Source organism: Camarhynchus parvulus, chromosome 7, assembly GCF_901933205.1.
Source record: "Camarhynchus parvulus chromosome 7, STF_HiC, whole genome shotgun sequence".
Lineage (NCBI taxonomy): Eukaryota > Metazoa > Chordata > Aves > Passeriformes > Thraupidae > Camarhynchus > Camarhynchus parvulus.
Window position 1 is genome coordinate 19,382,102 of NC_044577.1, and position 24,403 is coordinate 19,406,504.

A 24,403-nucleotide genomic window follows, 5' to 3' on the forward strand; every position below is an offset into this window, starting at 1 on the left:
TTTCTGTAAACAGATGGAAAACAAGACTGCTGTGTAGGGATGCTTTTGAATGACCTATTTCAATTTAATATAACAAATTACAAATTTAGTATTAATTTAGCATTCTGTGTTGAAAGAAAATCTATTGTTTGTATAATGCGTATTAGTTTTAAAAGCACTGTCATTATTTACTGACTACATAATATTCATTCTATGGAATGTCACAGGGCTGTCTGTCCCTAAGATAGACATAACTATTCAATATATGTAATATATATGGAATCTAAAGGATTTCATTTGTAGACACCGAAATCAGGTGTCTCCTGTACTAAATTGCAGCTTCGTAGAATATATGTTATCAAATAGTGTTACAATAACAATACTGCAGGGAATGAGTGACTTTTTTGTTTTAATTTACACAGATGTAGTCAAGGAGCGGGCTTCTTGCAGCCAGTCAGGAATAATATGGATACTGTTTCAAGCAGGTTCCATGTGGCTGGGTGCTGCTCCAAATCAGGTAATGGGGAAATGGCTTCAGTGTGCTATAGAAACTCATGACCTGCTGTCTCTGCTAAAATAAAAGAAGTGAAGAGGAGAATGCCTTCTTAGCATCTCCTCCTCCCTGTCATGGTATGCTAGTGCTGCATCCACAAAAGTGAGATTTTGGGTGAGAAAACATGAGCACAGAAATCAGATCACATAAGAACATTTTCAGAAATGCTTGTGAGTTTTGATAATTTATTGTTCTAACGGAGGTGAGGATTTATTTCTAAAGATTGGAAGAACAATTGGTATTACAGAATTGGCATTCTGTTTTGACAGATATGGTATATATGGAATTTTCATACTCTGTTGACAAAGCTATCTTGTGTTTCCCTTCCCTGCTCTGCAAACAGCGGGGAATTCAAGGTATTTCCAGTGACTTGAATGGTTTTACCATATGACCACAGACAAAACCTACAGCTGTGACCTATTTATGCAGCCCTGAGGATGCACCAAACCTTTATGAACATTGGAAGAAGGGAATCGATGCAATGTGCCCAGGCCACAGCAGGAGACCTTCAGGAATAGAAGCCCTGATTGTGAAAAGTGCTGGAAAGCAGTGATAGGCTGGCACTTTACCTGAGGGACTAAGCACTTTAACTTAGGCTTAGCTGTGGCTTTAGTTGCAGCTGGTGATCTCTAAGGGGTTTAAATACACATTGTGAAAATGGTGCTCTATGGCTCTCATGCTTAGAGCTCTTCAGGTGCTGATGTTCCCCTAAAATCTGCACAGAGTTCTTGTCTGTTGTCCACATCCAGAAGCAAGGGGGACATATTCTCTAAACAAGAACGTAACTCCTCTGAGACACTTCCTTAAGTAAAGTGTCACATAAAACACCTCTTGTCTCACTGAGCTGCAAACTAGCTTGGTTTTCATTGCAAGTTTCCAAGAGATTCAGGAGATATTAGAGTTAGTCATCAGTAGAAAAAACACACATACATGCTTTTAAAAGCTCATAAGGCAAATTGTATTATGTTACTACCTTGAATTACAGCCAAGGACACCATGACTTCCTCTCGGAAACCCGTTTAGCATTGGACGTGAATGGATGGCAGAGGGAAGTGTGGCTGTGCGCTTACTGGAACGGACCCACGCCGCCACGGGAAGGGGCTCCAGCAGAGGTAGCGGCCGGGAGGCGCTGCGGGCAGGAGCGGGGGACGCGGCCGCCCCTCGCTCTCCGTCGTCCCGGCCCTGCCCCCGCCCGGCTCCCGCTGTCGCCGCGCCCCGGGCTGCCGCCTCCGCCTGTCCCCGGCGGTAGGACCTCGCTCTGACTCCCCCTGGGACTGGAGGTCGGGGCGGGCGGCCGCGGGATGGCCTCCCGGAGGGAAGGCGCTGTCCAACCCTCACGTTTCTGTCTGGCCGGCAGCAGCATCCCACCCTCCGCAGCAGCATCCCACCCTCCGCAGCAGCATCCCACCCTCCGCAGCAGCATCCCGCCCGCAGCAGCGTCCCGGCGGCGCGCTCCCGGCGGTGCCCGCGGGCTCCGCGAGGGGGCGCTGCGGCGCCGGCGGCGGGGCCGGGCGGGGGCCGGGCGGGGCTGCCCGCGAGCCAGCGGAGCCCGGAGCGGAGCGGGCGGCGCTCGGAGCGGAGCGGCGGCGCCCGGACCGCACCTACCTGTGGCATGGGAGAGGTGAGTGGGGCATTCCGCCGGCGGGTTGGCGGGGGTCTTGCCCGGACTTGGGTCTAAGCTGCCTGAGCTCTCCCTGGAGCTGGGCTGGAGCGCTTGAGTAGAAGTAGGTAGGGTGTTCTGTTGAGTCTCTTGTCTTTGCTTTTGTCTTTGCCATCCCCGCGGTATCGGAGCTTTCTCTTTTTTTTTTTTCTTTTCCTCATATTTACTTATGTATTTATTTACCTGGCATTAGTATTTGGGGAGCTCTTTTACCGACAAGTTTCAGGTTCTCCTCCAGCTTGTTAAGTTCTCTCCTGTTCATCCACTAAGGAAAGAAAATTTGTATCACATGAAGCTACATACACTTGGGTACCTCTGCAGTAACAAAGAAACATATTTCTCCTAAATTGCTGTGAAAGGTAGTTTGCTGCTTTGTAGGTGGAGCAGGGTGAGCTCTAGATGGAGGATTTTCCTCTGTCATCATGTCCCCTTGGTTGCTAAGCAGTGATGACCACATCTGTGAAAAGATGGAAGAAGCACAGAGGAGAAAGCAACAGAGAAAGCCAGGAAGAACAGCACAGTCTCCTCTCGGGCAGCCTTATCTGCTGGGTATTCTTGTAGAGAATTAAAACAGGTGCATTAATCCTTCTTTTATGCCTGTTTCCTTAACTCTAAACTTCTGGCATTCCAGCTTATAGTTCAGGTGCATCAACGTTATTTTGTTCAACCAAATTGGTTTGACTTTTATACAAAGAGAAGTCATTTATAAATAAGTGCACTTTGTGCTTCCCGTAAGTGGCACTGCTTCAGCCTCAAAAAAAAAAAAGTCTTGATAGGAAAACAAATGATGGGAATAATCCTTACATGAAACTGTAAGGTGATTTATAAAAAGGAAGCTTTTAGTTGCAACAATTAATTTCAGTGCCCTTTCCCTGTCCTTTTGTGAAATCAGATTGTGCTGTTGAACTTGAGGACTCCAATGTATTCCAGGTTTCTTTGTTCACCAAAATATCTCATAGTTTCTGGATTAAAATAAAAAAACTTCTAGTCTGAGTGGGATGTAAAAAGAAAAGTTAAGTGGTGGAAGGGTAGATTTAATGTTATTTTTCCCAGTTGAACTTGTTGAGCTTGAACAAAAATGTGCATATGAGTTATTAACAACAAAAATCCCTCTACAAACAATAACAACAACAACAAAACAACAAAAAAACCCAGCAATCAATGAAAACCCCAAACCAAAACAAAACCACCCACCACCCCACCATCTCCCCCCCCCCGAAATCAGTGTTACTGTGTGACATGTTTACGATTTGATGCATAGCACCACAGCACCGTTTAAGGTGAGAATTTTCATATGGAATGAAAGGCAGTTCTGACACTGCCATTTTCATGTCAGTTGTATGTTTGTCTAAACGTTTTTCAGCTTTTAAGTGGACTGAAAATTTACTTTATTAGAACCGGATCAGTTGCTGCGTTGTTGTTGTCTGCCAAGCACAGCTGTTGTGGGCAAACAGGAGGAATCCACCCTGGCTCTGATCTCCCTGTGAGAGACACAGCGGCTGCTCGGCTGCTCCTGATGGAAGGAAGGGTGTGTCAGGGTGGGAGCAGAGCTCTGGGTGTGCATCACACATGGAGGGTGAGGATGGTCAGAGCTGTGTACAAGATGCTGCAAGATTTGCCAATGGCCGTGCTGGCCACTAGCCACTCCAAGGGCTTTGATGTCACCCACCTCTTCACCCCTACTCCATCCCTGCCCTTTCCCTGTGTAGGGAATTCAAGAGGATAGTTCCATGTAGGCTCTTGTTTTTTTCTTCTTTCTTATCTATATTTAAAAATACTGTGACTTTTAACTGGCCCTGTAAAGGTGTATTTAGCTAAAGTTTATACAAGTGCAGATTTGATGAAAATACAATTTTTGTGTAAATCTTAGGCATTGATAATTTTATGTTTTTCCTAAGAGACACAAAAGCAAGCATTGCTCTTTCCATATTTAAAACATTTTTCAGTGTTTGCAGATGAAATTCAATAGAGAGAAATGGAAGTGGGTAAAACAGGTTGTTGATTTTAAAACTGCATAAATTAAAAGAAATACTAAGTGCAGATAAATAGTATGAGACATTAACAATTTTCTGGGCTTCTAAACAGATCTTGTTAGCCTAAGGTTTTATTACCAGCAGTGCAGTATTGACATTGACAACTTTTGCCTTCAATATTTTATCATAAACCTTGTTTCTCTTATTTGAGGCAAGGATGAAGCTTTGAGATAATGTTGAAAAACACTTTTTTTTCTTCATATAAGTAAATTTCATTTCTTGTTAATACATCCTCACTGCTAATAAGTGGTGATAGCATGTAGAAGACATCCCATCTTACACCAGTCCAAAGAAAAATACTGTACCTGGATGTAATCCTTCAAGAATATGTGTTCTCATTTAACTATTTTATAGGGACACTGAGTTAGGTCCCTTCTGCAGCATGTCCTTTGGAACTGCGCAAGTGCACATAATCCAGAACACATGGAGACACAACTGGTATAATTTAATCTTCAAAAATGTTTTCCTTTCCTGTTGAAATAAATTGTAAACTCAGCCCAGGACAAGGATGTATTTATCAATAATAATCACAGATGTCATGCTCCATAGAGAGGGTTGAGTCATTCTCAGTAATGAGTGATTGCACTGGTTGAAGCAATTGTGTTCAAAGCACACTGTCTACTACCAGGGAAGATTTTCCATTAATTGTCTTGTTACTCTTGTAAAGGTTTCTGTCACCATTAACTAGTTGATGTCTAACAGGAAAACTAACTCTTTCTCAAATTTTTAAGTACAGGTTGCATTTTCCCCTGTGATGTAATAAGTTCAGTATAAATAGTATTCTTAAATTTGTGGAAGAAATCCATTCTAGAAGTTTAGTATCAAAGCAAAAGTTTAAAAGAAAAATTACATGATTTTGGATGCAGTTGTGTACTAAACAAAGCCCCTTAAGCACCCCAACAGAAATTTGAATATATTTTCATATGTTAAAAGATAGATTTAATACAGTTATTTCCATAGAAGCTCTATCATGTTTTCTGTGAGGACTGGGCTCTCTTTGAAAATCTCACCATGAAATTCGATTCAACAAGTTAAGTAAGGAAATTCAACAGTAATGCTCCAGCAAGCCTCTTTTGTGCCCTTTTGTAATGTATTTGTGGCATATTTTAAATTGGAGTCCCTTCTGTATGTAAAGTTTTAATTTATTCTTGAGTTCTTACTGTGTTGATGAAACCAGTGATGTATAGATCTAGCCTGGGGTTTCTTTAGCTTGAAACTACAGCTTTCTCAGATGATGCGTTTGCAGAATCATTATCCAGTGTTATCCTGTAAAATTCTTGTTTGAAGTTGCCATATCTGAGTGGGGCCTGAGTGGCCAAGAGACCTAAAGTGTCCCTGTGTGTCCTTGCAGTGTCACCTGCTGCTGCAGAGGGGCTGGAGCAGTGTCCTCTAGCAGCTGTGCCCTGCGCGCACGCGGGGCTGGGCAGTGCTGGGGTCCCTCAGGACTGGTGCTGTGCCCAGGTGCTTGCCAGCAGGCAGAGAGATGATGCCATTTATGCTGCACCCAAAGACCTGGCAAGTCATGTCTAGTTTTGTTTTTTTTTTTTGTCTTGGGTGCTCCCAAGACCCCACCATGTTCTGGGACAAAACGGGCAACCCCTTTGCATTTGTCTCCCTGTTTGGCTTTGTGTCTGGACAGCTGTGATTCACTGAAACGTTATCCTGGTATGAAAATGAGTAGATATTCAGTGATGATATACTACAGAGGAGAAATAACCAAATACAAGCACAATCTTGACACTCTGATTTAAAGTGCATGTAACTTTACAATGTTTTTATAGATACTGATTTACCTTGCAACAGTATCATTGATAAGGTTTTGGGGTTTTTTGTGTGCCTTAAGTGGGATATATGAAATCCTGCTGTGTTCATTATTACATCTTCAGGTTTCCTGAATGTATAATATGTGTATTAGAATATTTACAACATCCCTGGGAAGTATTTTGCTGAACTATTTTTACTATGCATGAAAATCTTATATACCAGTGTTTAGGCTATTACAGGTTGTATAAAGGCTGCATCTTTCCCTTTCTCCTGCCTTTGTTGTATTTCTTTTCTTCCCACAATTTCTTTTGTAATTCTTGACTGTTTCACACCTCACCTCCCTTACCATAGCCACCCTCTCCTGATGTACTCCCGCAACTGCCTCCACCCACTGCACTGATTTCCCTCCCAGGTGAGACCCAGTTGTTCTGTTCTTATGCTACATGTGTAGAGGAAATGTTTGATATTTGATCAAACAGCAGCCAGGAAGGAGCTTTCTGTTTCTAGTACCCAAATAATTAATGTGAATATGCTTCTTAACCATCTGGCTTGCTCAGCTAGCATGCAAATTCTTTATAATAATGAGAAATGTGCTGCCTTGTGAGCAGCTGGCCAGCCAGTGAGGAGATGTTTATTTTCAAGGTGTGCCACCTAGCAGGGACCTGTCCTTCTTTGCCCTTAATCCATCAATTCTCTGGGACCTGCTGCCTGGGAGCTGCACGTTTGCTCAGCGTTGGGATTGTGGTTGTTCAACAAGAGGTGTGTTTTTATGTGCTGGCTCAGCTTTTGTATCTCCACCCTGATTCTGTCTGGGAACCCTTCTCTTACAGCAAGATTTACATTGAAGAGAAAACATCAAAGGAAATTAAATAACTCAATTATTTGAAAATATGCAGTACCTTCAGTGTTTTTAGGATGTATAACCAGATTAATTGGTACAATAAGAACAGAAGAAAGCATTTAGAATGTGTTTATCTACAATTTGTTTATAAAGGCTTTGCTGCATTCTGTTGAAAAAAACCCCAAACCTTCTGATTTGCTACAAGCTTTTCTGGATTGATTCATCTGGTGCACAGGATATTTTGAGGTTTTGAGGTTTTTTCCTACCTAGATGGTGGGGGAAAGAGAGGGTCATTACCTGAGAGCTGAATTACTGGACAGACTATTTCTAGTGTTGGTTGTCTTTGATTACATACAGGCCAACCAAGACAGGAGGAAGGAGAGAGGAGGGGTCAAACAAGAGGCTCAGTGAGGTTGTACTTAATAAGGAAAATAACGTGTGAAGGCACTGCTTAGGCAAACGTGTCCATAGAAGGTCCAGTGGAAACAAAGGAACTTCATGTTTGGAATCACCTCATATTAAGGGTAACATGAAGGTGACTGCTTTCCATATAAATCCATCAAAATCTGTTAAGTCTTTATGACGATTGAGACCTCAGGTTCAGCAGTCAGAGGGATCTCAACCAGGAATAGAGCTCCTTACTGGCTATGACATACCAATTTTCATGGTGTATGTTTTTCTTCTATCCCAATCAAAAGACAGTTTCTTTTCTGTTAGAGTATTTCTGCTTTGGGACTTGGGCTCCAGCTTTTGTGTAGAGCAGTGGTGGTACTGAGTTGTGTTGAACTTCTGTTGATCTCCTGGTCTGTCCTAGAGGATATAAGAGAGCAGCTTGCTTGACCTCTTCCTTCAGGCAATCCTGTTATGTACAATAGCCTTGATCAACACAGCCTGGATTTCTTACAGAGCCTCCACAAGAGATTTCCAGGCTTGTAAATACATGACATAGTGGGCTACTGTGTTAGATAAATTTGAGTTCTGTGTTGTATACCACTTCTGTTAAGAAAAATATATTAATTAACTTACATTTGCATTCAGATCCTATTTCTTGGAAGCTTAGTTTTCTTTTTGCAGGTCAACTGATGTATTTTTAAGGAGTTACTACATTTTTCCCTTGTTAAAAAGATTATACAAGTCTTTTTATAAACAGAGGTCTTGACTTACTCTCAAGTTATTCACTTCATTAATAATATGAACCTCAGTTTTGGTGGGAAAACATAATTCAAAATTGGACTGATACCTTGCATGACTTTTAAAGAATTTATAAGGAAGTAAAACCAATAAGAATTTTTAATTTTCTTTTACGATCTTAAGGATTTAAAATCTTGTTTTATCTCTTTCAAGTGATGTATCAATTACCAGTTCTTTTTGTTAGACAAAGACTGTCATAGGCAAGAAGAGGTTTAAAATGTTTTAGAGATAATATTTGACAATATTATGTAGAGGTTTCTGTGACCTAATAAAGATTATATTTTTAATTAGATTAAATAAATTGAATGAAAAAAGAGGCCATTTGTCTCGAACACCTAATAACCATGATCACCTATTTTGTCTTTCCTTCATTCTCCTTCCATCTGGTCACTGGAGGCATATTTTATTTTCTTGTTATATCTTTGTCCTTTCACTAAATTCAATCAGAGTTCTCTCCTTTGTAGTGAAGATACTACTTCATGAATGATGAAAAATAAAATTACAGCCTTCAGAAAATAAAAAATAAGGATGTTTTTAAGTTTTTTTGTTAAAAATCTGTTCTCAGGCAGATTGAGGACAATGCTCCTTCCATCTTTGGACAAATATATCAAGTGACAGTAGTTTAATACTTTACAAGTAATTTAAGAGATGTAAATGTGTTTACCAGCAAATCAACTAGACACAAAATCCTTTTTCATGGTTTTTGCATCATGGTGATGGTCATGTGTGCTTGCTGGAATCTTTTAGATGGAGATGGGTGTTTAATTGAAGAAGTCTTTAGCAACTGTTTTTCCAAAAATTGTGTTTTAGTGCCGTTCCTCGGTTTCTTTTGCATTGTGAATTTTCTGGCTCTTTTCTAAAAGTTGTAACATTATGTTTATAATGGGTATGTATTCACTTCTAGCTTTAGAAAGTTGTACATGAATTTGCAGATACTCTTTTTTTCTTAAACTAATAGAGCTTTCGTTTTGGCTAAGCCAAAAAGAATTATGTACTCTTCTGGAAATCTAAGTGATGCAAAGAAGAGAGGGGGAAGGAATGCAGGCACTGACTAATAGGATATTCCCCTCTCCTGATGAATCCTTGATTAAATTATTGATTCCTACTCTATGACTGGGAAGGAAGAAACACAGAAGGTTTTGAAGCTGAATGTCATTCCACAGTGCTGACAAAGTACAGTGGCTCTGGTGGTCTGGACTGAAACAGCTGCTTTCCTTTTGTCTGAGATAGAAAATGGCAGCATATTATGTAAAAAAAAAAAGACAATTACTTTTTTAAAACTAACTGCTGCACTTTATATCCTGCTCTTTTAATGACTGTTTTCTGTGAATGCCTTGCAATTCTGTTTTGTGTTGCACAACCACAATATAAATAATCACTGCAGTTCAGGCAGGGATTCCCTTGTTGTAGAGGACTGTGTACTATGGCACATGTATTAAGAAGAGTTGTGTGCCTACAGTGAGGAACAAGATTAGAGTAGTTTTGGTTGGGTTTTATGGGTTTTTGGGGCCGGTGGGGGAGGGAGGATTTTTTCACTCTCTGTCCCCTATATGCTCATGACTACTTCTAGTCACTGTTGCTGTAGGTAAATTTTCAAACATCTGCCTGTAGATGCCACCAGATATTCATCTGGTGCTTTTTTGTGCAAAGTAAATGATTATAAATTGTCATTTCTGAAAGGATTCCTAATGGCTCTAGATTTGATGATGAACAAACACTGATAACTATCAGGTCATCTTCGGATGTTCCCTGTGCTGATCTTGCAGTAGTAAGAAAAGTGAGACTCTCAGCAAGTGCTTTGATGTGTGGGAGGTGGGGCCTTTGCTGGTCAGAAGGGTATTTAACTCTCTGTGCTGGGGACAGGCCTGTCATCGGGGGCACGTAGGGACATCTTCCACCCCATCAGGCTGCTCAAAGCCCTGTCCAGCCTGATGTGCTGAACCATCCCCAGGGTCCAGGTGGGATTGTTCAGAAGGGTTATGAATCACTGAGTTCAAGGCAGGTGATTCCAAGCCAGTAGACGGTTCTGTGACTTCAGAATAAATATTACTGGCAGACACTTTTCTATGCAGTTCTTTTTCTTTTACCAAGTGGCACACCCTGATAAGGCAGTGTGAACTTGGCAGATTTTTTTTTTAATATAGTCATGCTGCTAATAAAATGATTGCAAGCAATTTGAATATTTCACAATTTACAAAACCTAGGGCAATAAAATGACCAACTTTGCCTCCTTATTCTTAATCACTGAATTTTTAAGCATGCTTCAGGAAAATACGGATATCTGGCATTCTAACCTGAGGCGAAAAAGATTTTTTTTCAGTTGTTCAATATGTTAGTGACCAGAAGAGGAGATTGAACCAGAACACTACATTTATCTTTGTCTAAAGATTATAATGAAAAAGGTCATAGAAGTCTATCTTTTTCTTTCTGATCTTCAAGAATCTTTTATACTTAATTGCTGAACAACACTTCTCATTGTACAAGCAGTGAAATCCTTTAAAATGGATTTTCAATCAGACAAATTGGTTGTAAAATGTATTTCCCTGGCTAGATTCTAGTACTATTAATGGTAATACTTCATTAATAATTGTCAATATTTCAGTATTTTTCAATAATCCAGTGTGATATAGTGTTTTACTGCTGCCTCTTATTCAATTTTCAGCTGGCAATTGGTATCAGCCAGTGCAGTCTTGATTTTAAAAATCTAAATTTAAATGCAGAAGGTAGAACATGTTCAGTGGAGAAAAAAAGGCTAAAACAGGTTCAGTGGGGAAAAAAACAACTATGAAATTAGATTGATATTTCAGAATTTTCTTTCCTTTTTTCATTCAGCAGGTTTTGTTTTCTTTTGGAGGATGCTGTTATATCTGTTTATTTATTCATCATTTCCTTTGCAGGCACAAGAGTAGCAATAACTGTTTGGTTTTGTTGTTTTTTTTTTTATAATAGCTTAATCTAATCCAGTTCATTTTTCTTGTCCATAATATTTGTTTACACAATATAGAACAGGAGTAATTTTCAAAAGCAAGTAAATATGGAAAGTAAATGCAAACATGAGATGTGTTTCCAGCTGTCCTTCAGTCTCCAGTGATGAGGGTTTTGTATGAGAAAGTCTCCTGTTGAATTCTTGCCAACTGGATGTAATGTCAGATACATTTGAATGCAGACCTGTCTCACAATATAAAGCCAAGAATAAAAGGGAATGAAGGAGGACAAATACTTCAGAAAATGTTAAGACTTTTGGATTCAGGCCCCAGAAAAAACTACTGCCAAATTTGCCTTGAAGTTCCTTTGTTCTGGCTTATGATCACATGAATGTCTGAAAATGACTGATAAAGACTAAGAGAATTACCATTGTTTATAGGAAAGACTCAGTGCTCATAAGAGAAAATTTCCTTTTAAAAATAATTACGCCTCTGAACACAACTGAGCAGAACAGACAGTGTAGTAAATCCAGGGCTTATTTGTTTGTGAAAGAGGCCTGTGCTTATCAAACTAGTTTCACCTTGACACTTTCTAACACTTTAAATTCAAGTAACCTGTTTTCCGAGTTTCTTTCACAATCTCTTTTGCATTTGTCTCTTTCACTTGTGATAGGAAGCAATTCTGTATTAAACTAGTTCTGATTGTCAGAACATGGAGAAAAACCAAAGGAAATGCTCTCTAGCTCTTTACTTCAGCCCCTGGCATAGCTGTGGATTTAGTTTGGTTAACATTTGGCTTAAAATGATGATGATGAAGGTGCCTGGTTTGTTTAGGGTTTTTGGGATGAACCTTGGCATGAGGAAAAAGGCCTCTTCTCCTAATTCTGTTATGTCCACTCTAAGTGCTGTGCTATTTGTAATTTTACCATGTTCTGCAAGTTCCTACAGTGCTGTTGATATGTACATATTTTGTGTATATATTTTCTGCTTCAGCTAGAGGAGTTTCTTTGGCTCTCCAAACCACTTTGATTTGTCTATACCCCCCTGGCACCTTTGCTTGATGATTATTCCTGTGGCTATTCCACAGCTAACATGTCCAAGAGAAGACATGCTCTTACATTAGTCTTCATATTTATAAAAAACAGTGTTTTTTGTAAACTCACGGAAATGCACAGTAAGTGAAATTTTAATATTAAGTGAAGTTTGGATAATGTCAGTTTTTAATATTAATGTGCCATATAAATGGAATTGGTTAGGACAGAATATGTAGGTGACAAGTAACAAGGTACGAACTAGTAACATGCTATGGAACACAAGTCACAGGAGGTAAGGACCAAAGCAGACATGTAAGAGAAACTTCTTCTGTGACAAAGGCTTGACAGTGGACTTCCATTTAAAAGTTCTGTTCACAGGAATGAATATTTTGGAGTGATGCTAATGCCATTGTTTATACTGCACCCAGTCACAGAATCACAGAATAGGTCAGGTTAGAAGGGACCACAGTGGGTCATCATGTCCAACCTCCCTGCTCAAGTAGAGTCATCCCAGAGCACATGGCAGTCTGTACCAAAAAAAGCTTTTCTTTGTAAATAATTGAATCTCCACTAAAACAAAAACCAAACCAACCAAAAAAATGAGCAAATGCACTTTTGAATGCCATCATGGTGTCAAGTGTTCTAGCATATTCTTGCTTTCCTTCTCATGCTCTCATGTTCATTGGGAAGCAGATGGTGAACTTTGTCAATGAGGCAGACAGCCTGAAATTCTCTTGTACCAACACAGCATTGTTGAACTAAACAGAATAATTGGTATTGAACTCTCAGTTTTACTGGCTTATTCTGCTTCTGTGGCTTTTTTAATGGATGTCATTAGTAAACAATTTTTTTCTGATGCATACAAAAATTCAGTGATATACTGGAAGGAGCAAAATCCTTTTTGAACCTAAGAGGTGGACCTTTTCAAGAACATCCTACCATAAATCTCTGTATTGATGCTGATGCCAGTTTCCACTTTTGGTGTGTTTGCAGGAAGCCCTAGAATGGATGTGGGAATTTTGCCCCCACATTGCTATAAACTGAGCCAGGTTTTACCAATGATCCCAGCCTGTATCCATTTGCAGAACAGTAGCTGAGTCTTTCTAGGAAATCAGACCAGCACAGAAAGTAGACTCAGATTACACTAATGAGGCCATTAAATGAGATATAGGGAGCCTGTCTGGCCAGAAAGAGGAATGGAAAGAGGTTTGGCTGTACTCCTTGCTTTCTCTCTTTTACATTCTGCAGCCAGTTTTCACATTCTGTGTGTTTACTTTGGTGGGAGAGTTGCTTTCTTCCTCCCCCTGCCCCCAAATCCCAGCCCACGATCTTTTTTCCTGTGTTCTCTTATTTGCCAAAAGGAAAAAAAAAGTATTCAAAAATTTGAGGGAGAAGACCTGACATCAGTAGGTTCGCTGAACTGATGTCACCAGATGAAAATTCTGAGATGATTTTTTATTATAAATACATGAAAGTAAGAAGCACTGGTGGGCTACTGAAGTGAATAACAGCCTTAGTGTAGGAGCAAATCTGATATAAACTTGTCTTTAGATTGTAAGGGGAGTTAACAGGCTGAGGAAGCTTTAAATTAGGCTTGTTATGCAGAGAGTTGGCTACATGTCTTATTTGGACCTAACTAGACACAGAGTCTTGATGTTTTGAGCGGTGTTCCTCTGGTCTGGAAAAATGTCCAAGTAGTCATGCAAATAACAGAAATATCATCGTACGTGCATGTCACATTTGTGGCAATGTATCATGTTTTTCACAGTTCTTCCATGCCTTGCCAATAGTGAAATCTCTTATGGTTTTTTGCTTGCTGTGTATTGGCTCTGTTCCAAGGTGGCTGCTTGATACATGGGGATTGAATTGCTTGTTTGTGAGGACTGAGTTTCCTAGATCTGCACCCAATTAATGCATTTTCTGACATAAAGGAAAGGCAAACTGATCTGCCTCTAAGTGGTTGCAGATTCTAAAAATGGACTTATATTAGAGAATTCTTATTTTTTAAGATCAGCTGTAGCATCCTGTATCTTTTAAGCATTTTTCATTCCTGCAATATTAATATTTTTGATGTCTTCTGTGTTCTACCATAAGTTCATAAATTGAAATCAGAGGCTATTGAATTGAAAATATCTAGTTAAGAATACCTTTGGAAGTAATACAGGTCATGTAAGGCAATTTTCATATAAGGAGTAGAATCAATTTAACTGAACAGAAATTCATTTTGTCCTCCATAAGAATTTATTTTGGGTTTTAAAATTATTTTCATGGACAAGTTATAGAGAATGAAATTCCTTACAGACAAAAGAATGACATGGTAAAATATTTTCTTTAAAAATCAGCTGTCCCACTTAGTGCTGTTGCATTAGCACAGTCTTTTTGTTGAGAAGTATCAGGGGTGAAATATAGCATAGGGCTAATCTATTCAGTCTCAAAGCAATAAATAATTCAGAAACCTTTTAGTTCTGAATGTGTTTAGGAACAGATGCTTTCTAGATTAAACCACTGTACTAAGAATTTTCTGGATTTGTCTTATAGCCTCCTGCTTGTTTTGCAGTCACAGATTGTGAATTTCACACAATTTGCGATTGACATAGCATTAATAAACTCATCTTATTTTCTGTAGAAATTGAAGGCTGCATCACTGCTCAATGACAATATATTAGTTAATAGAGTAAGTCTTAATTTATGTAGTAGAATTAAGTCTGTGGAAAAAAACACCTTATTTTGTTGTATACAGAAATATACAAAAAAGAGTGTAGCAAAATAAAAAATCAGGAAATTTGTTTATGACTTGTCAGATTTGATCACTTGCCTAAATGAAATTCACTGAATGTCTTTACCTGACTGCCTTATTTTTAATGAAATTTCATACATGTGAGGCTAAGATTTTTTTGAGGCGTAGTAATTTCAGTAGTATGGCTTCTTTCGTGCACTGAAAGTTTGATTCAAGTTACTCAAACTATGAAATGTACCATAGCAGAGAGAACATTGGAAACAATACTGTAAAAAAATTGGTCATTATGTAGTATAATATATAGTAGGAAGAGCAGATGTCTTATTTCTGCATTTGAAAAATGTTAAGATAAAAATGCTGCATTAGGGAAACACATTTTGTAAGTATTGAGGGTTTGTTGCTGACTGGTTTGGTTTTAAGCTTGACCATTATTTTTGCAAATATTAAAAGTAATATATAGAAATAAATACATATATATATTTTAAATTTTTATATATATGGAAACAATAAAAAGTATACGTTCATGCTTTTTTTAATATCCTGGTGACTCAAGCTTAAAACTCCTGACTTAATATAAATGACCCCGATGCTTTTCTTTGTATATGTATTAAGAATATTTTCTAAAAGATCTTTTGAAAATTATTCTTGCTCACTCAACCATATTCTATAAGAATATATTTATCTTAACATTAGTATCAGGTTGTTAACTGGCTCATTTCTGCCCCAGGAGTTACCTCCTAGTACCATGCTACTACAGAGTCTGTGGTTTGTAGCAGTTTTCTGTAATCTTTCCTTTGTAATTTGAATTTTCTGTCCTGCTTGATGGACAGTCTCCAATCAGCCTTACATGCACAACGTAGCCATGAAAGATTAGAAGCCTGTTTATTAATAGTAAGCTGAGAAAATGAGGATTTATATGTTGGTTTTTGTTTTTACTGATGTTGATTTTTTTAATGTTGGCCTTTCAGAAGGACCTTTGTGGCATTTTTGGATGGAAGGGTAACAGTTTCTTCAGGATTCACATTAAATATGGTTTTCTGGTTTGATGGTTATTACCTTAGTTTGTAATAAAAATGCTGTTGAAATTGCAGGAAAGAGACACATTTAAGTCATTAAACCAATCCATCCTGCTTTATCTTTTTTTTTTTCTTTTTCATTCCATTTCTTTCTTGGGTAAAGTGATTTTCATGAGATAACAGTATAAGCAGCATCACTTTCTTCCACAGTGCTACAACATTTATATATTTGCAGTACTTTAAAAAAGCCATGAAAAGAAAATAGTCACTGAACTGAAACTCAAGAAGTATTTAATAGGTGTGGGGTTTTTTTCCAAGCATGGGCTGTGATTAGACTGCTAGAATAAGGCATTCACAGAAGAGATTGTCATGTAGTGGAAAATAACTTTTTTGTTTTGTGTTTACATTGGGAATTGTGCTGCAGACATTGGCTGTAGTGTCTCTAGAGAGAAATGCTGGAGTTCATCTCAGCCCTGAGGGTCCCACTTCAACCTTGCTGAATAAACCAGCTGAATATGAACATGCAAGTGGAAAGGTTGGCTTTCATTCTGATAACAGCTGCAATAAAACTGCCATAAGGCTGTAGTGGTATTTGCTAAAATGAACAGTCATGAACTTTTAGTTTTATGTATTATAAACCTTTAAAGAGTAAATTTAGACAAAATGCATAGACAGACATAAGTGACATTTTCAAGTCCATGTTTGATTTGAGCAGTTTCTGTGGGCATCACATTTGTCGCTTTCCAAGTCTATATGCCTAATGTTGACTAGAAAACTGTTTTTAAAGTTTTGTAGAGTCTTTATGCAAGTAATGAGAACATCCTCTAAAAGACTAGCTGAATGTTATGTTATATATTTGCATTCTCATCCAGTATCTCTCTTTTTTTGTTTGGTTGGTCTTTGTTGTTGACATGCTTGTTTCTGAAGATAATCATTGAAACACAAAGTTGCCTAAGTATTTCTTAGACTGCCAAGTGTACTTGTATTTGTTTATCGGCATAGTAGACTGGTCAGTGGTGTGTAGCTGAGCTGAAAAGCTTGTATTTTATTCAGCCTGTAAAGAGCACCATTCCTGTGACAGGGCAGCACCATTTGTACAGCTCCTGTTCTATTTGGTTATAAGGTAGAAGTCGGTCTAATAGCTGTAGATCTTGCTTTTTTGTCTCTTCAGCCTCTAAAAGACTTTGTGCAACCATCTAACCATTTTAGATAATAACTGAGTGTGTGTGGACTACTTAAAATGGCATTAACTGTTTGCATCATTCATGAAATACAAATTTTATTACAAGTGCTGTCCTCAGAATCTGTTACAAGACATGTAGTACCGGTATATAAAAAGTCATTCCTATATGTTACAGACTTTTTTTTTAGGAAAACATACTACTTAAGTTAATACTGCTACCACCTTGTTGTAGGAGGAAGCCCCTACTAGTAGGAACTTTCCTTGACTTCAAAAAAAAAGATATAGACTCAGCTGCTTGCACTAAGGAAATTAGTTTTCTGAATTTTCAGCTTACAAATGAAGAAGCAGATAATACCTACCCCTCCATTTTATAAAAAAAAAAAAAAACCCAGAGTTGTAAGCTAAATAAATGATCGAAAGGTCCCAAGTAATATTTGTGTTACCTTAGTTCTTAGGTGAAAATGAAGCTGAAGGAAAGAGATCTTGGTGTTCTTCATTGGAAGAAGATCTCTCTCCCTTTTTGCTGGTGAAGGTTTCCTGTGTATTTAGAGTCACATGTGTCATTCAGCTTCTGAAGGAAAAATACCTTTTGGGACACAGCTCGTTCTCAGTCCTAGTACGACTGGTTAGATCTTCACTGGCGCTAAGGATTTGGGAACGATTTGCCCAAAAAGGCTAAACAACAATCAAATCCTGCATTTGAAGAAGGTGAATTGCTTTAAGATGGAGCAGATGAGATTAGGCATTTTTAAATAAATAAGGAAAGACTTGGCATTCTCAGGCTTTCTTTTCCAGAGAAAAAAAACGTGTTTTCTTAAAGCGCTTAGCAAATGACATGAAAAATGTCTGATTCCTATAATTATTTATTAGGAAATTTCTCACCTCTTTATTAGTCGGTGTGAAGAGCCCTCTCTTTGTGTCTATTGTGGTATGTGCCAAAGGCTTGGAACCTGTTGTGGCTCAGCTGAAAAAGCAGGGATTTGAAGCCTGTCCATAACCTCAACTGACTAATTTTGAAGAAGAGATGGCTTGCATCATGGGTTGTCTGTCTGTCTATGGCAATGTAGTTCCTGCTGTAAAATTGTTAGAAATAGAAAATTTCCTCAACAAACACTAAGTTGACCTAAAAGTTGACACAGAAGAGGCAGCTATCTGGGATTCACCGTGTCATGGGTTATTTGACTTCGGAGCTGTTACACTTCATGAAAAAGTCTGCTATCAGTATTTTTCCTTCCCAGTGCATCCTCCCTGCACACACTGGGGTCAGGAGAACTGGCTCGTTCTGTGGCTTTTGTGGTGGCAGGAACCTATAGCATTTGCCATCACCTCAATCTGCTTTAAGTTTTTTCCAGTGAGGCCTGTGTTTTTGACACTGAGGCCTGTGGTGACTCTGAGCAGTGGCCACGGTGTTTCAGGGCTGCCAGGCAGGCTCTGTGTGGAGAGCCCAGGGCTGCCCTGTGCCCAGCTCAGGCAGGAGGGGAAAACACCCCTGGAAAAGAGCAAAATGCCACAGGTCAGTGTGAGGAGCCTCTGTGAGAGGATGTGAGAAACAGCTCTGGCTCCAGGGCCAGGGGAACAGGAGTGCTGCAGGCTGGAGCAGAAGCTCCCTGGAAGCTGTGGGACAGGCCATGCTGGAGCAGGTGTTTCCCTGCAGTCCATAGAGGAGGAGAATGCCAGAGCAGATACCCAGCCTGCAGCTCTGGGGGACTCCAGCCTGGAGAAAGTGAATGTTCCTTGAGGGAGAGGCACTGCAAAGGCCACACTGGAGCAACCTTATCCCGAAGCTTCACAGCCTGTGTGAGGGACACATGCTGGTGCAAGGGAAAAACAGGAGGAAGAAGTGGCAAAGAACAGCAATGATCAGATGCCAGGCCCATTCCCCACCCTCCCCATCCCCTTGTTGGGGGAGGAGGTGTAGGAGTTAAGCGTGAACAGTGAAGCTGAGCCTGGAGCAAACAGGCAGAGGGAGAATTATTCTAGGATTTATGTTTTTTACCTTCCAATTCTGTTTTAATTGGCAGTAAGTTATTTTTCCCAAAGTGAGTCTGTTTTGCCCATGCCAGTAATTTGTAAATTATCTGCTTGTCTTTAATACCTGGGCTCTTTCACTTCCTTCTCCCCTGTGCAGTTCCTTTTGTGGAACGTGAGTGGGAGAGCAGCCAGCCAAGGTCAGCTCACCACAATGTTGTGTTGACAAAGGCCTCAACACTTAATGACTGTCAGCAAGTGGGACTGGATTCCATCTTGTGTCTGTTAAAAAAAAATTGATTTATTCTGAAGATACTGCACCCTTAGGTGCTAACTGTACACTCACTGTGGAAAATATAACCTAGAAAGAAATGATCAATTAATGAATTTAATGAATTTATTATTTTTAAGTATTTTGAAAAGATCCTTGTTCTCAAAGAGAATACTGTACTTTTGATTGTGCTGTGCTTTTTGTATAAATCTAAAACACTTCATCCATCATAACTTCCTTAATTACAGAGGGATAGCACAATCAAAGTTACAGTTGAAAATCAGGTAGATATGAATCAGAAAGCCTAAAAGGGAAAGACTGAATTTCCGGCCAGTTGCTTTCTGCCTGTGAATATGGCTTTATAGGTACAATGTGTTTGTGTAGTACCTGATAGTATAATATAAACATTAGTTTGGCAGTCATAGTATAAGCCACCAGATGGAGCAATGTTGCCATAAGAAATTGACAGTAATAAAAATAGCATGATTTTTCTTTCTACTTTTGTAATAAAAATGCAAAGTTTTTTAAGATGGTGTGCCAAAAATATATAGATCAGTATGGCAGAAGTTGTGACCATTGGCTGCAATACTTAGCTATGCTGAAACATTTTTTACTTTTTCGCAATAAGGTAACTCAATGTCAGGCTAGGGAAAGTTAGAATTTTTTTTCCTCTTTTGTTGTGAGGTATTAACCTGAGTTGACAAACTGTAAGAGAATTTGATCTTTGTCTTTTAGTATTTTTTTCTTTACTTCTTAACTTCTATCTCTTTGCCATAAGTAGCTAATTTTCTATTAAATATCTGACTGTTAATTGAAATATTTCTTGCTCCAGGGCTTTATAAAGAGAAAACAGGCCGATTCTGACTATGCCAAAAGCTTATATTTGGCAATTTTGTTGGTGGTGTGACCTTCTGTTTCTTCTTTCTTTCTCCTACATGTCCTCCTAGGATCTTCTTACACAAGAGCCTAAAATCATTTAAAATTTGCAGAATGAGAAGATGGCACGGGCAATGCTGGTACCACCAGGACCTGACAGCTTCTTCTATTTCACTGAAGAATCTCTCGCAGCCATTGAAAAACGTATTGCTGATGAAAAATTTCATTGCCACCAAGAGGAGCCTACAGATGATGCTGGTCATGAAGCAGATCACCTAGAGCCAAATAATGACTTAGAGGCAGGAAAGACACTGCCATTTATTTATGGTGATATTCCTCCAGGAATGGTGTCTGAACCCCTGGAGGACCTGGACCCATATTACATCAATAAAAAAGTAAGTTTTGTAAGTTTTGTATTAAGAATGTAATTAGAGCCCTCCTGTTTTACTATAACCTGATAAATGCTCTGCTGGGAAGTTGGTCAGAAGCACTGGTTGGAAGTATTATGCAGTAGGTGCTATCATGTTAGTTATTTTGATTTCTCTATAAAGACAATTGTAACTCTTGGTAAAGTTGTGCTTTTTAAAGCAAGAAAAGAAAAGGCACTTTTCTTTTAGTGTCTCATATTATGGTATTTTAGTTAATGGATTTTAATGTCCTGTTAATGTCCTGTAATCTCTTCAGATCTGATTTAATGCTGAACCATTTGAAAACTTTCCAACTCTCTGGCTGCTCTCTGGGTTTTTGTAAGAAACATAATGCCTGAGATCTAGTTCATTACAGACATCTTTAGACAAAATCCTCACTCAGTGATATGACAGAACAATCACTGTCAAACATTCCTGAAAATATCATAAAAATATTTGTTTTACAAAATTAAAAAAAAAAGACTAAACCAGTCTTTGCGTTTTGGTATTGGGTCTGTGTTACAGGCAAAGACAAAATCTAAATTGATATATACAGATTCAGTTTCATTTATAGATACACTGACAAAAAGGAAGAAAAGAGCAAGGTGTTTACTTCGGCAAGTACAGATGAAGGAAAGTTATTTTTATATATGCATGTGAAGTGAAATGATGTCAAGAAGGAATACAAAACTGAGTTTACATTAAAAACGCAGTAAAAAATAAACAGCATGTGGCTATTTTATTGTATAATAAATAAAAGACTTGTTGAATTAAAACCATAGAACAGGTTTTTGAAATTAAGTACTCAATAATCAACAAAATAGTGTCTTGCAAAATAAGAATTTAACAAAAGAGCTGTATTATATCAGTAATAACAACCTAATTAAAGCAGTTTTTTTCTAGTATAAAATGTTGAAGACTAATAATCATGCAGATTTTTTAGTTATTTTAGGTTTTGTTCTCTTAACTTCACAAACACTATTGACAAATGACCTGTTTCTTTTATAGAAAAATGTCAGTGGAAAACAGAAATATTCAGTGTTATAACCTGTTTATTTCCAGATAATGGATTTTGGGAGAATAATCATTAAATGTAGATTGAATTAAGATTTCATTAGATGAAATTTTCATTGTGTCTCCTATTTAAAATCAAAATTGATTACATTTATGGTAGTGATGGTTGCACAAGCAATAAAGCCAAGGATTTTAAAAGTCAAGGATGTCTCCCCCAAAAGCAGTTTTAACATGCTGAAATTGTTAAATAGTTCTTTGTGACGTCCCAAAAATGGTTACTTAGGTGCTTTGTTTTGCATTGCCAATTTTCTTCTGAAATGCAAGTAAAAGAGCTTCATTAAATTTAAATTTAAAAAGTCATATTTTTAATTATAGTTTTAATGTAATTACTTAATTCTAGAAAATCTGAAATGCAGACTTTAAGAGCACAGAGACAAAGAATGTGTGGTGCAGCATTTTCTTTGCTCATATGAAAATTTACAATCTGTTATTTCCTTCTGCAATTCTACTGAAAATAAATGTAGCTACTTAGATGTGTGTAAGCAACCTGTACTATGGCAAGGTTTCTAAAATGTATCCTTAATTTCCTAACCCCCCTACCCTCATGCCCTTTTTGTCTATTTTTTAAAGACATTTATAGTACTGGATAAAGCGAAGACAATCCACAGGTTCAGTGCCACACCTGCCTTGTACCTTTTATCTCCTTTCAATATCACTAGAAGACTAGCTATTAAGATTTTGGTTCATTCATATCCTTTTCAAGTGGTTTGTTTAAAATGGTTACTGATTAATATTACTAATGTTAACACTAGGAGTTTTGATTTAGTGTTTGAATGTGTTCCTGCCAAAAAAAAAAAAGATTCTTTCAAAATCAATCTAAGATTAGTCACTTAACCTGCTGATTAAATTCAGAAGAAGAGAAGTCATTAGTAGAGTTCCCTAAGATGCAGTATTGAACCCAGCCCTGTCTAAAATCTTTATGGATGATCTGGATGAAGGGGGTGAGTGTACCCTTGGTAAGTTTGTGTATATCACCAAGTTGTGTGGGAGTGTTGATCTGCTGGAGGGCAGGAAAGCCCTGAGGAGGGACCTGGGCAGGCTGGATGGATGGGCCAGACGCAAGAGCATGAGGTTCAGCATGACCAAGTGCTGGATCCTACAAATTGGCCTCAACAGCCCCATGCAGTGCTACAGGCTGGGGGCAGAGTGGCTGGAAAGTGGCCCAGTGGGAAAGGGCTTGGGACGCTCGCAGACAGCGGCTGAACATGAGCCAGTGTATGCCCAGGTGGCCAAGAAAGCCAGGGGCAATCCTGGCCTGTATCAGGAATAGCGTGACCAGCAAAGCTGGGACAATGACTGTCCTGTACTCGGCACTGGTGAGGTCACACCTTGGGTGCTGTGTCCAGTTCTGGGCATCTCAATTCAGAGAGGACATTAAGGTGTTGGAACAGGTCCAGAGAAGGGCAGCAAAGCTGGTGAAGGGTGTGAGTCCTGTGAGGAGCTGCTGAGAGAGCTGGGGGTGTTTATCCTGGAGGAGGCTCAGAGGGACCTTACTGCTGTCTACAACTCGCTGGAAGGAGGATATAGCCAAGTGGGGGGCAGGCTCTTCTCCCAGGTAACCAGTGACAGGACAAGAGGAAATGGCCTCAAGCTGCACCAGAGGAAGTTATGGTTAGACATCAAGAGGAATTTCTTCACAAAAGAGGTTGTCAAGCATTGGAATTGACTTCCAAGGGAAGTGGTAGACTCAATATCCCTGGAGGTGTTCCGTAAATGACTGGATGTGGCACGTAGTGCCATGGTATAGTTGACAAGTCAAGAGTCAAAAGCTGGATTTGGTGACCTCAGCAGTCTTTTCCAACCTAAATGATTCTGTGATAGGTGTATAACCATCATTCTTGTGAAATATCTTTACATTATTTATGACATTGCTGGTGATAGTAAACTGATTCGTATCATATATGTTGTCAGTATTCTATGTCCTGGTCAATTCCTCGTATATTGTGTTATGCAAATTTGGCTTTTATAAGGGGTATGTTCCTTAACTATGGTCAACATTGTTCAACAAGGTCATTATGCTCACTATTTTGGCAAATTGTGTATTAATGACATGGAGGAATCTTCCAGAATGGGCAAAGTATATAGAGTAAGTATACTTAGATAGGCTAGTAATTTTTAAAATGCTTTAAAAATGAAAAGCAAATTAAGAGCTAGACCATGCAGTTTTACTTACTTGTGTAATACCAGTATTCTCCTTTTTCCTGCTTGGAGTTTGATCATCCCAAAGCAGCATAGTCCTGCAAGCTCTGTGAAGGAAGGAAGCTGTGACATTGTTAACCTTTTTCTCTGAACGAAATGCTAATAAATACATTTCCTCAGAATGTTAGTACAAGCAGTGTTTTCATGCATTCTCCTTCCTGAGCTGTTCTTTATCATTAAAAAAGGAAAAAAAATTGGTCATTCCACCCAAAACTACTGGTTTTCAGTGTGGAAGATGCTTTCCATAGCCCCTCCGAAATACCTTCATTTTGTGCAGCAAAATCTAATTATGGGACATTCCCACTCTTTAAAGAAAATACTTCTACTGAGGATTATTGTTTATCATTCTTGAGTCTACGTGGTCAACTGTCAAGTACCTTCAGTAAGTACTAGGTTTTACTTACCCATGGACTTTATTTCTGATGTGGCAACCATGCTCAAATGTTATTTGAACAAAATTTTTTTTCCATGTTATTCATGGCTATCATTATTAGTGCTGAAATTAAAAAATCTTATGTGCTAGAAGCGGCAGAAGTATTTTTCAGACAAAATAGAAAAGTATAATCCCATTATCTCACAAAAAATGGTGGAAAACCAGTCATACTTTATGTGAGTTTATAACTTGTGTTCAGTGCATGTACTAATTATTGGGTTTGAGTTATTTTCCTGTGTGCTCATGGTGTATCACTGAAC

General features: G+C 38.7%; 1 protein-coding gene across 1 annotated transcript in view; it reads left to right on the top strand.

Annotated features, from left to right (window-relative positions):
- Positions 1-2,054: 2,054 nt before the first annotated feature.
- Positions 2,055-24,403, top strand: part of LOC115905605 (sodium channel protein type 2 subunit alpha-like) — a 61,492-nt gene continuing 39,143 nt past the window's right edge. The window contains 4 exon segments of the mRNA XM_030952017.1: positions 2,055-2,153; positions 20,144-20,425; positions 22,082-22,200; positions 23,508-23,597. Coding sequence (XP_030807877.1) covers positions 2,145-2,153; positions 20,144-20,425; positions 22,082-22,200; positions 23,508-23,597 — 500 coding nt within the window. The 5' untranslated portion in view covers positions 2,055-2,144.